At 35.6% G+C, this 13,688-nt stretch overlaps 1 protein-coding gene across 2 annotated transcripts in view; it reads right to left on the bottom strand.

The window, feature by feature from the left end:
* The window catches only part of Syt7 (Synaptotagmin 7), a 389,134-nt gene that overhangs the window by 84,942 nt on the left and 290,504 nt on the right, over positions 1–13,688 (bottom strand). For both annotated transcript variants that reach the window (XM_090388110.1, XM_090388111.1), the window contains exon 5: positions 3,691–3,835. In XM_090388110.1, coding sequence (XP_090244236.1) covers positions 3,691–3,835 — 145 coding nt within the window. The remainder of the gene's footprint in view (positions 1–3,690; positions 3,836–13,688) is intronic.

Raw genomic sequence — 13,688 nt, 5'->3', positions numbered from 1 at the left:
CTCTGTTATTATCGCAATGCCAAAATAATCCAAAGCCCTTATCATTTCTGTCACGATGGCGTGTGGTCCAGCCGCCTTATTACTTTTCAATCGGGATACAGCTGCCCTGACTTTCGATTTCAGTATTACCGGACCTTTCAGGGTCCTATGGCTTGTTGGTTTTTCCCCACGTTCGTCCTGAAAGAGTTCTTCGACGTATTCTGTCCATCTGTTCATAACTTTGCTTTTTTCCATGATTACTGTTCCGTCCTTCGCTTTTATACAGCCCGACCCTGGACAGATCTTATATTCCACCAACTCCTTGATCTTGTACATTTTAGCGTTCATAATTTCCAATCTCTTGGCACTGCTCATTTAACCATGCTTCTTTTGCCTCTTTGCATTCTCTCTTAATTTCCTTGTCCATCTTAAGATATTCTTCGCTGCGTCTTGGAAAAATCTGTTACCTTTGCCTCATCAAACTCAGGATTTTGCTCGTTATCCACTGAATTTTACTTTCCTTTCTTTCTTTGGAATGATCTCACATGCTGTGTTGGTCAAGGCTTCCTTCAGTGCGTGCCATTTGCTGTTTCCTTCATTTGCAAGTATCTCATACCTGCCTCTGACCGCCTCAGCATATGCATTCCTGATGCCATCATCTTTCTGCAATAGATCAAATTGAAAATATTCCGTTCTTGTGCTTTGTTTCAGTTTTTTCAGCTTAACCAGGAGTTTTGCTACTACTCGTACATGGTTGCTTCCGCAATTCGCTCCTGGGTATGTCTTTGCCTGAAGGATGTCGTTCCTAAAGCGTTTTTAAGGCATAAGCGCTTCAAAACGCAGACCTATTTTTGGCGTAGAGACTCGTTTGCGTACGGTTCCTTTTTTCCTATCAGCAGAACCAGTATTCTTGAGTTTGGAAAGAAATCTACTCACTGTCGACTGATTACAAGACACTCTATAAGCAATATGACGGGAAGAACATCCTTCCTCACTTAAAGCAACAATCGCACTCTTTCTTCGTGGCGTCAACTGCACGTAACCCATCATCGTGACACAAGCAAGGAATGACTACAACTCTGTAGTCATTCCTTGCAGAGCGTGCTTATATAGCTGAAAGTAACAACTGATGCAATATTGGGTCATTAATTTTATCTGATGCAATCTGTAAGAAATATTGCCATATACTTACGTTATTCGGACGACAATTGCAATTTTAAGGGGTGATACACTTTCTTTGAACACCAGTGTAGAGTATAATGTAAAATTAAAACTGTATTTTAATAATTAGCAGTTTTTTACGAAGCAGCATATTAGTATTAGTCATATAGTTTAAGAAAGCCGCACTTTTGCTGCACCAGCCAAAAAAAAAAAAAAAAAAAAAAGAAGTAAAAAGTAGATAAGAAACTACAAAATATTCGCTTACCTCCTTATATCCAGTTGACCTTTGAATTTCTTCAAAACTGCAGCCTCAACTACCTGCAGAAGCAACTTGTTCCAGTAATCAACAATTCGCTGGCTAAAAGAAAACTTCCTTTAATCTAGTCTTAACCTCTTCTACTGTAATTTAAATTTACGACCTCTACTTCTGGAATTCTTTATAACAGTGAAATTTTTGCCTTCATTCGTTTTTACTCCCTCTCAGAGCCTTATAAACTTCAATCAGATCCCCCTCTAAGGTACCTGGTTGCCAAGCTCTGTAACCCACATAGTTGAAGTTTTTCCTCATACGGTTGCCGTCTTCGGACACTTTCAAGAAGCTCAATGTCTTTTTTCAGATGAGGTCTTCATACTTGGACGCACTTTTCTAATGCGGGCTTACAATTTCCTTATACTGTGGAATTATGACCTTCCTATCTCCACAGGATATTATTCGATAAATCACCGACATAACACCGTGGACTTTCCTGGCTATTCGTTTACACTGCTCAAAAAACTTCACATCTGTCCGTGTCGTAACCCCAAATACCTTTTTTTCTCTACTGTTTTTAATTCAACCCCTCCAACTGTATAAGTTTTTTTGGGTTTGTCATTTTCCAAGTATTAGACCTTGTATTTTGTTGCTGCATTAAAACATAACTACCACTTTTCTGATCATTCTTGAAGCCTGTTCATGTCATCCTGAAGAAGCGCTGCTTGGCATTGATCATTAATAATTCTCCAAATCTTTACATTATCAGAACATTTTTGTTATCACTGTCTTTATCCCTTCGTCGATGTCATTTATGAAAATCAGAAACAACAGTGGTCCAAGAATCAATCCTTGGGGAACTTCACTTCTGATATTACACCAATCTAAAGAATAATTATTAATCACAGCCTTATGCCCTGCAGCCACCCTACAATCCATCTTAGAATATTTTCAGCAATCTCAATATGTTCTAGCTTATACAGTAACCTCTCATAAGGGACAGAGTCAAATGCCTTGCTAAAATCCAAATAAACTGCGTTGAAATTCTTCTCTACATCCAGCTCATGACCAACTGTGTCAAAATAGCTTACCAGGTTAGTTAAATATGATTTACCCTTAAGAGAACCGTGCATTGGTTACTTTGAGAAAGCTCGAAACAATCTGCGGGCTGCGAACCGCCTAATGTAAACTGAGAATTTTTTTGCTAATGTGGCAGCTCTCGTTTAAGAACGAGGATGGTCTAAATCCTATCTGCGAATCACGCCTCTAAAAATTGCAAATCGAACAGTTCGCGTGCACCTATTTTCATAACGTATAAGAATTTTCGTGGTGTAATCAGCACATAAAAACCTCATTTTCATGTCTCTGTGAAGAGCTCATTCGCGTTGCTCTAAGATGAACCAGTTCCACATTGAATACACACGGAGGACAAAAATTGCGAGCAATTTCCTACGAGATAATTTAAAACATTTTTGTGGTTGTTTCAATGGAAGATTTTTTGCCTAGGATATGGGGAAAATACCACACCATAGTGTACGTTACGGGTGTAGACTACATTATCTGTTATCACATCACCTTTTTTCCCGTGTCTTTTAGGAGAAGGAAGGCCAATGTAATGGATGAACGAGATAACAGGAATCAATAATTTCTGCTCTTAGGCATTTAGTAACCACATGGATTGCTCCTCTACCTTTACAACCATCTTAATAACTATTTAGACTAGTAGCTGTTTCTAATTATTTTTTGTATGTATTGTGTAGATAGTTAATAGATTAAATTCACTGATATTCAGTTATACAGTCGTGTATATATATATAAATAAGCAACCTGGCATTGGATGGTGGCAAGACTGCGCTTTATAATGTGAATTAACGACTAAACCCAGCTTCAGTATTACACTTCAAAAGCTTGGGACGTTTGTTCTAAGAGTAAATAACTTTTATAAGCTGAAATTTTCGTACTTTGCAGTCTTCTAGTTACATTTTTCCTACTCCTGCGCCTTCCAACTAGCACTAGTTTAGTGTATTTGCATATATATTAAATAAGTAATATGTTAAATCATTTTGACAGTTTCTTCCGTGCTTACTAAGGCATGTTGCGAGATCTGTTCAACTGGAACCACTTTATGCAAGGGGATATAAAGCACCGACTTAATGAGAGAATTGTTACAGATTCAAAACCAATGTAAATTTGCCTTTTGTGTCAATATTTCTTGCTTTTTATTTATCCGTTTAAAACTGTGATAATTGCTTTAAGCTTATATTTTAGTTCAGACCATAGAGAAACAATAATTACCTTACCTGTGATATCTTTGGCAGCTAGATCTCTACCTTGGATTAATTTTAATATTAAGGTAGAAGCATAAAAATCGTATTCCAGGTTAAACTGAATCTGTCCTTGCGGCTCATCCGGCTCTGCGGTATCCACCTCTAGATCAAAGGCCTCCTAGAAATTTTGAAATCAAATACAATATATCATTTAACTTGCCATCACTCCAATAAAACATGGTCAGAGATTTAAGTTATTGGCCTTTGGCCAGCTGGCATCTGTTCAATTTATAATTTTCTGGACGCGTAGTAAGAAGAAAACGAAGGCCATGTTTGACTACCTTTATCTACCGGAGGCATCGCACATCCGGTATTTTTAATTACCTTTTTTCACGGAAAAGTATTTTTAAATGAGATTTTTTTTTCGTTTGTCAAAAAGCTCTGAATTAATCAGAAAAGTTAGAGCATATTAGACGAGTCCTCTCCTGAAAGAAATTGAAAAGGATCTTTTTATAGTAGTACGTTTTGATGCACTGTTTCTTCATAGGATTAATGAGCTTCAGGAAGATACTAACACCTCGTGCGTTAAGAGAATAATGCCAACGCTATTTTTAAAAACGTCTAAAGAAGAATATTTAAACATTTTCGACCTGATTAAGTAAATTCGTTTTTCAGTGAAAACTTTTAAACACACGAAAATTTGTCAGTTTTCCACCGAGAACATATATTCCATTTCAGTGACGGAACATATTAAACCGAGTGAACTTTTCCAACATTACGGAGTACAGAAGCTTCATTTCCAGGATTAATGAGCGGTCTGAAGAGCCAGTTCAAAGGGATGACTAAAATATTAAATTTTCCGTACCCACATGATGGGATAACGAGATGAATTTTTCTATTTTAAACTTTCTAAAATTACCATAATTTAGCAGAAGTCCTTAGTAATAGAGTGAAGGTTAATGACGATACATCCTCGCACGTCATTAAAAATTCAATATTAATATGGATGCAAGACATCGTCCTGAAAGTACACGCCGTTGTTTGGTTGATGTTAATTTTATTCTTCAATTCCATCTGTAGACATTATTTATACAATAAATAAATATATTTGCACGCATGTTTTCCATGTAAAACTTTTGGTATGTAGAATAATTTGATAAATTAACCAGTTTCTGATTATATTGTACATAAATCCTTCTTCGTTGTGCATAGTTTTTAAATAAAATTAAGTTGCTGAATTCATACCTGCTTGATGTACTAGGAGTGTGCAATTTCTTTACTTTCTATATATAAATTCTATAAATTCTATATCAAGGCAATTAATTCCAGGATATTGACATCGATTTACATTATAAAGTAGAGTGGATTGCATTAACCAGATGTTATTTATTAAGCACAGTTAATATGTTCAGATATTTGGACATGCCATTTTCTCATCAGGTTATCATATTAAATTATAATAACTCAAAAGTTTTCAACAAGCAATAAATAGTCTGATGGATACACAGTTATACCATTTGGAGTTTACCACGTATAAAGCATCGCACGTCCAGATTACCAGTCCAAGAAAACTGCAGGTGGCAGCGTCTTCAGACCAGCAAGTAGAACATTTGTCTTTTCGATGAATAGTGCTAGTGATGGACGAAACCGGGATTATTATCGTCTCTGAGAGTTAGATGGTACATTAATATAGTACCACAGACATCTAGAAATCATACTTCAGTAGATTATTTGTAGCCATCTTCTCGAGATCAGTATCCAATACAGTTTATTATAATATTCTGTTATAAACTTCGTTTGTCGCGCAGTATTTTGTAGGAAATAAGATTTTTTTTAAGACGAAGTTTATTCTTATTGTTCCTTTTGGTGAGACATATGTTAATATCATCATTAATGAACTGTGCAATACTTTTATTAAATTCTTAATGATAGAACATGGAAAGAAAACTGGTATGGTTGATTTATAAGCCATGCTAAGTGAAGTGCATCAAGTAAGGCAATGTACGCAGTGTTACACCTCAGGCGCATTAGATTTTTTTTCTTAAACATTTAATTTTTTCCATTTTTTGTGATTACAATTAAAAAGTAAACAACATTAATTTGCAGCCAATTAATTACTAATTAACTATCTAATAGTAGACTAAAGTAATTATTTTCACTTCACTGCACATACCTCACAACGTAATATGCAGTTATCATTTTTGTAATGGTTATTTCTTTGGTTATTTCCTCCTGGATTGTAATAAAATCTGACACGCAGCGCGTCTTTCGTGGATCTCCTGTGATTAATAAAATAAAAATAGCACTGATTCGTTATTCACACGGTTTAGGAATTTCTTTTCACATCGCTGTAATAAAAAAAAAAGTTGTTATTTTGCATGAAGCAATGGGACTACGCTTAAGATTCACTATTGAACGGTCAGTGCTTTTGCAGCACGTTAGATACAATTAAAACGATGCCAATTATCGACTTCAACAGTTCACTACAAACAAAACATGATGCAAAAGCACTGACCGGTCCATAATAAAAAAGCTGTTATATTAGGGTCACCCGAGAACCAGCTCATCTGCCAATATGTCTAATATTTTCATAAATTTCACTTTATAGCAAGATTCCTACCGGACTTTCCGGTAGAAATCTTGCTATCCACGCCTGAGACCGACTTACTGAGCCATGTTGTTTAAAAACAAATCCTCTGATTATTGACGGGATTCGAACCCTAAAAGTAATCGCAAAAACGCCCTCAATTTTTTTTCCTTACTGAATGTTTGTTAAAGAAAGATTTCGTGATATCTTTTACTTGTTTGAACAAAACATTCCAAGAATTTTGTGCCAGTCATTACGTCGGCCATGTACAAGCTCCAGAAGGGAAATCGCGGCAGTAACATCTCTCTGTAATACTTTTTTTTTTTTTTTTTTTTTGATTTGGTAGTTGTTGGCGCATCGGCTTCTGTGGCCATATTGCACCTCCCAAGGTTTTTGCAGTACTTTGATCCAAGCCCGAGGCGAGAATCGAACCCGCGACCTTTGGGTTGCCGGGCAGGTACTTTACCCACTCGGCTAGCCCGGTCGGCCTCTGTAATACTAACTTTACTATTACTAAAACAGTTTTCTTTGAATACTTTAAATGCTATCTGCATTTCATGTAAGAAAAAAAAAGTGTTCATTCACTTTAACATTTTAATTGCATACTGTTCTCTCTCTCTCTCTCTTGTTCTTTTTCTCCGAACCACTTACTAAACTCACACTTGCATTCATCGCACTTGATCTCTCCTGTCTCGCCATTGTTCTAAGAGACTTTAATCTTCCTTTCTGCTCTTTCATACCTTAAAAGTGAACTTAGAGTCGTTTGCGAAGTTCAGCTTAAGCAGATTATGTTTTCTCTCGGTATAAACAGAAACGCACTCTTGATATCGCGTTTAATAACGTTCTTTACAACGCTAAAAGTTTTACTGACCGGGTTTTTTCACTCCGATCGTCGTCATATCTCGGGATTCTTTGACATTAAAAATCCGAAGCTGACAACATAACCTCTAAACTTGGATATTAGAACTAATACCTATAAAACGCACTACTCTTCAAACTTTTAAAATCCATACTCTGACAATGGAGCTATTGCAACTTTTTTAGCAATCTGGTCTACACAATTCTACCATTAAGCTTGCAGGCGTTCTGCTCTTCATTTTAATGCCACCTCCAAAGAAGTTTGTGTATCTAAGTTTTCAAAATCCTTTAGAACAAGAATTGAATTGCACTTTTGCTGTCAAACAAAAACCATCGACAAAAACTGTAAGCTGTTTAATGCCAAATATTTATGAGCAAAAACAGTTATTTGCCTCTGCTAAAGTAAAGATATTTCTGTATTTGGTGCAGACAATGTTATAACTTTTATTTTTAAAGTTTTTATTTTTTTTAAATTTTATTTTTGATAACAAATGTTTTCCGTGAATTCAAATTATTTCATTCTAGACATTACGCATAATGTTTTCATGTTCCCCTAAATTAACAACTCCCAAATGAAAATTGCTATGTAATCCCATTTTCTCCTTCCTTTTTATGCTTTTTCACAAGGTTAGACACCAGTTAGAATAAGAACTGGTTAACCACCAGTTCTTATCACCAAAATTCTCCCTTTCTCTTTCAAACAAATAACTTATGGCGCTTCTAAATTATCATCCACCCTTCATCGTTAGCTTTCCAAGCTTTTGAAGAGAAAAGTAATGTTGACCTTTTTTTATTCCGAGTCTTCTGCGGCCTTAGAATCTATTATTACAGGTCATCCAATCTCTCGACTTTTCTCTTTCTCACTCTACTGTTGGGGAGATCCCTGAATTTCTTACCGCTTCTTCTCTAAGGGGAATATAGTTCTGTGTCTCAAATTTTACTTTGTTTAAAATTGCTTTGTTTGGTATTCCTCGAGTTGACACCATATCCCCTCTTCCGTCCTCTACCTATTATTCTCTCTCTCATTCAGATGGAAATTAATCTGTTTCATATGTTGATAAGATCAAAATCTAAGCCATCTCTCGCATGGCTCATGAAGCAAATGTAAACAACTAAAACAGAAATTCATCTTTCTGTTATTGAAGCGTTCGGCTTGCAGGCTAATCTTGAAAAATCCGAGCGTCTTCTATCTCCAAGTCTATCTCAAAAGAATCAAATAACTCCGTCACTGATCTTTGCTTAGATAACATATTAATTATGGAGTTCGTTTGTAAAGATCGGAGCATTTTTAGACTGAAAAGTACCGTAATTAAACTTCGCATCACTAATACTAATTTAAATCAAAGTTTCCAAAGCCTTTTCTCTATTCAGGATTAACTGGTGTTTAATACAAAAGTTTTGAACATATTCATTTACTTGCACCCTGTTATGTCGTGTCGTGGGATTGATACAGCAATAGTGTTGCAATTGTTTTACAGTAAAGCAACTAAGGTTATGAGGCGTTAGTGTATTATGCATATAAATTGAATGAATCTTATGGTCGGTTTTCCTACCTCCAAGGGTCTTGTTACTTTAAAATATATCTCTAACGTTAAAATCCACTCAAGAATGGTTTTATCCTGGTCTATACACCAGAGACAATTATTTTCTGTTTCTGAAAGGATTTGCTCCTTGTGCCTTTCATTGTCTGCCTTCCAACTCAACTAAGGGATACCTCATTGCCTTCTTAGTGACGACTGTTGTTGTCACTGACGGCTTTGGCAATACGAGATTCTTTTTCTTTTTATTATTTAAATTTTTATTTAATTTTATTTCCTGAGCGGATCTTGCTTGACTCTTGAGGGAGCATTGCTGGTACATTTGTTTTGGGCTCCCGGAGTTACGAGGTTGCTGACACTTACAGATTTAACCTTTGCCTTCCTGTGAGCGGGATCATGTTCTTCCTATTCATTTTGTATGACAGTACGTGCAAACAGTTGTAGCCGCCTCCTCGCGGCATGGACGGTGAAGTAGAATCTCCTCTTCATGGTAAGAATGCGGCTAGAAACACACACACACTGCACCATAATCATTTTGGCTATTTTACAGAATCCTGTATCATCACGGTGTTGGATTAACGTTCTTAGTCCTACATAAAAAAAAAACATGTTAGGTGTTGTATGTAGGATCACCACTGGATGTTAGTTAGTATATATCAAATTTATTTGCTTTGATGGCTAAAAAAACCGAATTTCTGGAGGGAAAATGAGCAGTCAATGCTCGTTACCGAATAATACAATCATGTTGTGACAAAAATACATAAAATTTTCTCCCATCTTGACTAGATTCGAAACCAGGTTACTAAATCGGTTAATCCAAAAGTTGGCTCCGGATCCTCTTCTTCCAAATTTCGCTTACTTCAAAGAATAGAATTTCCTACTACGTTTTCCAATTATGGTCATTGATGTTATCAATGAAATATTCATAGGTCCCTCATCAGTTTTGCTTTAAACAATAGTGCAAAAAGCAACTTGTCCAGTCCTCCTCGTTTTTAAATTTAATTTGCCAAAGTATTTCACATCTTTCACCAGCGCCTCTGATTTTATATAATTTACTCATATCATTTTGTCTTGCATTTATTGGTTATTAAGCGTAATAATTACTGTCTGTTTGTGAATAATTAGAAATATGGATTGTTAATTCTTTGTACTATATTTTTTATTCGTGTAAAACTACTTCTCTACTCTATTAATGCAACGATTCATTAATAGAGTAGAGAAAAATATGTCAAGTGCAGCAAATGCGAGCAAATATTTTTTGTTATGCTTATCATATATTTTATTGCATTTTGACATTTAAACTAGTTATTGTGTGTTAAATAAAAAATCCTTATAATATACTAATTGCGGATGCCAAGTAAACTTAGGAGACGTATGGTCACTAACTAAGTTTATAATAGTATATCGAACTACATTATACTCTTAAACTCACTCAGAAAAAGAATTTATAAGAAACAATCCAGACAAAGAAGTTGAAGCCCCCCCTCCTCTTCAAGCGTATGTAATAAACTGAATTACTGAACCCAATAAAGTGAATTCAGAGAATTCAGGTTGGATAATGTTTGACAAGTCTGGTTACAGTCAAATGATAATTGTGTAATGTCCTTCAAATTCATGAAGGTCATAACGCAGTGATCCTATGTAGCTGTGTGATAGCAAAGTAAAAACTGAACTAACTTCTTTTCTTTCTCGACAGCAAACATCTAATCGATTCTAGAAACCATCTCTTGGATTCAATTGCTTTTAGAAAATAAGCTCGCCATTCTTTTGAAAATACTTGTCGCAGGGCAACTTGATGGTCCTGATTTCATTAATATTATTCTGTAACCGAGAAATACGAGAAATTCTCAAGGACACGAGTGGATGCCACCTCCCAGTCCTCCAGAACTCTGTTGGAGGACTGGGTGAAGCCATTAAAGTATTTTCATCCAATACTCTTTTTTTAATGTATATAAAAATATCCTATGGTGTAAACCAGATAAATTCTGCAGAGGGAATATAAAGGGAATAAAAATCTATAATTATACCTAAATGCTATAATATAATCTATTACGTTGTTGTGTAAATGGATTATTATGAGAGAAAATAATGTTTGTCACTTTACATTTATAAGTGATAAACTTTTAATTGCGATTAAAAGCATGAAAAAGAGCGAATTTAAGGGAATTACACACTCAATTTCCTTATCTCATAAATTACCGCGCATATATAGTGAGAAAGGTGCATATCATCAAATGCATATAGCACTTCATCTCTCTGAATATGCGAGACTAGTGGAACACAAAGCAAATGCTTCGATACCACTATAACGTGTAATTTTTGCTTCAAAAATGCACGAATATCTCGAATAGAAAATCAAAGGAAATTTTTCGCCCATATGAAGTTGTTGCGACTGCACGAATGTAATGTCTAGATGCTTGATTGTAGACAAACAAACAACCCATCGCAACATTCTAGCTGCGGTTGTAGCTGTACATAATAAAGATTTTTTTTGCCTGTTTTGAAATAAACGCTTCTATACACGTAATCATTATATTGTCCGCGAGTAGAAAATGTTTTCATTTGAGGAAGAGTCCTCGGTAGAAGTACCCTCGCGTGAAAGTATTTTTCAAGGCTACTACGACTTCGCTTCTGAGAACGAAATTGTCCAATTATGATTCAGGAAACACAGAAAAGGGCGAGTGCATAAATTCAAAATTATGTACTGTGTTCTAACCGCTAAGTGCCTGTCTTTTTAATTATAAATACGTTTTAAACCATATGTTACGATAATCAATTTCTATAGTAAGTTATTTTACACCCGAACTATTTTTGTGGCAGAATATGCTTCAGTTTATTTTTAATATTCGTACTATACAGTAAAAGTAAGCAAAAATACCACAGACAGTGAAAGAAATACGCACTTCATCAGCACACATAAAATATAAAAAGAGCAGAGCTTTGTTTCAACTCAAAAAAATCCAGTCATACAAAAATTATGTTATGTCCACGCTAAAGCACAATAAAAGAGCACTTTCTACAAAAACAACAGCTACATTACAGAATGAACTAGTTTTTGAATGGATAATATGCAATATGGAAACAAGCAGATCTGAACAAGCAGACAAAGTGCAACATGATGTGTCTCCGGATCAAGCCCTGCTAATTAACCAACTTGTGAACAAGAAGACAGTTCAGCGTGCAGTTTAACCAAATACGCCCTGATAGTAGTGAAGGTCCTGACGGCATCCCTGGTTTTATTATTAGATTGTCCAGTGTATACATTATTGATTCGTTAGTGCATATCATTTCCAGGTGCATCTGCCAGCCATTCCTTCCAAGACAGTGGAAAACGTTCAGGATTACGCTGATTTCTAAAAAAGCTTGCAGAAATAACCATCCCGGCCATCGACCAATTGCTGTTTCGTCAATAATCACAAAAATTATTGAAAAAATCATGCTCCCATATCTTCAATATGTAATCTTCGCTAATGCACCTGTCAATATGCATTTTGGTCCCAGAGGACGCTCCACAACAACAAGCCTAGCTGACACCATTGTACGCATCCAAACTGCGTTTCAAGATAAGGCACAATGTGATGTATTTTATTTTGGCATCAAAGGTGCTTTCGACAACACAGATCTCAAAAAAGCTTTTCAAATACTAAAAAATAATTTTCTCGTTGACACAATGATTATTTCCTATCTTCAATACAGCCTAAATCGCAGATTTCTCCTCTTCCCCACTAGTACTGACGATATTCTCGTCACAACCTCAACAGGCATTCCCCAAGGAGCCGTTCTCTCCAGTACTATATTTTCAGCATCTCTTCAACCACTTCTACAAGAGAATCCAAATCTACTGGCATATGCTGATGATTTAGAGTTATTTATAACCTCCAAAGCCAGTGATGATATTCGCAAAGTTATCAATGGTGCGAATTCACAGATTTGTGAAATCATCAAGTACCTGAAAAATCTCAATCTGAATATAAATGCGAGAAAATCTGCTCAAATTACTTATTCCCTTCAGAAACAACCCAACCACATAGAAATAAAAATTGCAGATGTTCCAATCCCAAATGTTTACGCTCACAAAGACCTTGGAGTTGTTTTTGATAAAAATCTCTCCTTTAATGCCCACTATTTATATGTTGCTCAAAAAATTCAAAACGCAAAATGGTTAATCAAACAAGAAACAGCAGCGATTCAAGACATAAAAACAGTCATTAAGCATGTTCAAAGATGCATCTTTCCCATTCTGTCCTATGCTTCCGAAATCTGGTCTGGTGCTCCCCAAGTAACTGTCAAGAAATTCATTGCCCTAGAATATTGGGTTCTTAGATGGCTCAATAGTAAGCTTCGTTTTCTCCATACAATATCCAGGCAACAGCTTTATAAAAACCTAAAAATAAAGCCTCTGCAACAGATGATCAACGAGTCTGGAGTCATGCTTCTTGCAAATTAATCACCTCTGCATGCAATTCACCAAACCTAGCCAATATAATAGCTGCTCCCAACAGGGAAAATGCACGAAACCAACGATTCAAATCCAAACTCTCCAGGCTCAAACAAATGGACAGAATGTTCCCCAATGCATTCCTTCACCTCATAAATCATCACAACATTGATTGCAACAGATTAATCAACTCTGAAGCCTACAGGAGTCAGATCTCCGATAAAATGACGAAAAATAATCCAACAACCCAGTAATTGCAACTGAAAGAAAAATGTCCTGTTCTGCAATTTTTTTAAATTCATAACTAAAATTCCTAGCCATTGTTAATATCTATATAAAATTTGCTGTGTACATATACTCGATTATTTTATGTCATTTCCTTTATATTCTTATCTGCCCCTAGCCATGTGCTGTGATGGGCTTGCTGTATTTGCAGTAAATGAATATTTATTTTATTTTATTAATTAAAATATTTTCAATAAATTTTACCTAATTTCAACGCTAAGCATTTTTGGTCGTGAAGGGAAAGTGCAACACTATTTAACCTGTTAACCAGTTACAATCAAAAGTAGTTGCAATAAAGATTCTCTCTCTCTCATTTATACTTAGT

The sequence above is a fragment of the Mastigoproctus giganteus genome, chromosome 13, assembly GCF_048544385.1.
Source record: "Mastigoproctus giganteus isolate SK-2022 chromosome 13, ASM4854438v1, whole genome shotgun sequence".
In the NCBI taxonomy this organism is placed as follows: domain Eukaryota; kingdom Metazoa; phylum Arthropoda; class Arachnida; order Uropygi; family Thelyphonidae; genus Mastigoproctus; species Mastigoproctus giganteus.
The sequence above is the reverse complement of the archived record's forward strand: the minus strand, read 5'-3'. Positions and strand labels throughout refer to the sequence as shown.